The sequence below is a fragment of the Sinocyclocheilus rhinocerous genome, unplaced genomic scaffold (assembly GCF_001515625.1).
Source record: "Sinocyclocheilus rhinocerous isolate Xijiao unplaced genomic scaffold, SAMN03320098_v1.1 scaffold25805, whole genome shotgun sequence".
Classification (NCBI taxonomy): Eukaryota; Metazoa; Chordata; class Actinopteri; order Cypriniformes; family Cyprinidae; genus Sinocyclocheilus; species Sinocyclocheilus rhinocerous.
This window is the reverse complement of record NW_015628189.1, coordinates 1-1,177: the sequence shown is the minus strand read 5'-3', so window position 1 is coordinate 1,177 and position 1,177 is coordinate 1. Positions and strand designations below refer to the sequence as shown.

Below are 1,177 nucleotides of genomic sequence, written 5' to 3'. Positions count from 1 at the left end.
AAAGGTTCGTTGACGACGATATTTAGTCATAATTTTCGTTGACGAAAGCAACACTAGAGGAAAACAGTGATGATGTACCTTTAGTTTGATGTGTGTTTGCAGTTGAGGGATCCTGAGAGTTTGTGTTGTGGACTGGAATCACTGCTGTCGCTGAATTAGCTTGAGCTGTAAAGGACAAATGTTAGTTCAGATAAATCAAACTGTAGAATATGACAATTACATTTCAGTTAGTTAACACACAAGATAACTCTATAGCATTATCTGCCATTACATTAGCACATTTATCAGAGACTCGAGATGTTTTCTCACCTGAACCTTCGACAGTGTATGTGACTGAGGTCTTGACTTGATCTCTGTGAGTAACATTGCATCTCCACTCTCTGTTGTGATCTTCATTCAGGAGTGTTGTATTCAGAGTGATGATACAGTGATCTGACGAGAATAATATCTGATATCTGGAGTCTGATCTTGTCAGTTTAACACCAGCCTGATTCACCCAGAACAGCTCAATTCTCTCAGAACGGATCCAATCATCACAAAAGACTCCATCATATGAATACAACTGACAGGAGAGAGTCACAGAGCGGCCTGCACTGATCTCAGTCTGTGAGGATGAGGATGAGGATGATGGTGATAATGATGATGATGGAGAGACTGAAACACAAAATAACACACAAATCACAGACTCTTCAATCATCATGGGAGATTAAAAGAGATAAATCGACCACATAATTTTAACAGAGTTTTAAATTGACCACATAATCATAAAATTACCATGAAGAACATGCATATAAACATGTGTATCATTTCCTTGTAGGTCTCCATTCACATATTGTTGGCAGGTGTAATATCCATAATCTTCTTTTGAGATGTTTTTGATGTTCAGAGAGCAGTCAGACCCCAGACGTAGTCTCACATGGCTCTCTGTGTCTTTCTTCTTTTTCCCTCCAGCAATCAGTTCAACTGCTGTTGAATTGCTGAATCTGTTATAGTTCCATGTAGTTGATTTGCAGTCAGGAAGAGCATCACTACAGGACAGCCGGACATTTTCACCAGAACTGATGAACACATGAGTCACTTTTGCTCTACTGGTACCTGAAACATAGTATATTTGGATAAACATTATGCTATACATTAAAGGGGACATCGGATGCCCATTTTCCACAAGTTGGTATGA

General features: G+C 39.1%; 1 protein-coding gene across 1 annotated transcript; it reads right to left on the bottom strand.

The window, feature by feature from the left end:
* Window positions 1-78: 78 nt before the first annotated feature.
* LOC107737204 (uncharacterized) lies at window positions 79-1,095 on the bottom strand (the record flags this gene model as incomplete). The annotated part of the gene is made up of 3 exons (XM_016548648.1): window positions 79-165; window positions 310-654; window positions 775-1,095. Coding segments are annotated over 3 exons (753 nt in total), but the record flags the coding sequence as incomplete, so codon positions are not given.
* Window positions 1,096-1,177: the final 82 nt, after the last annotated feature.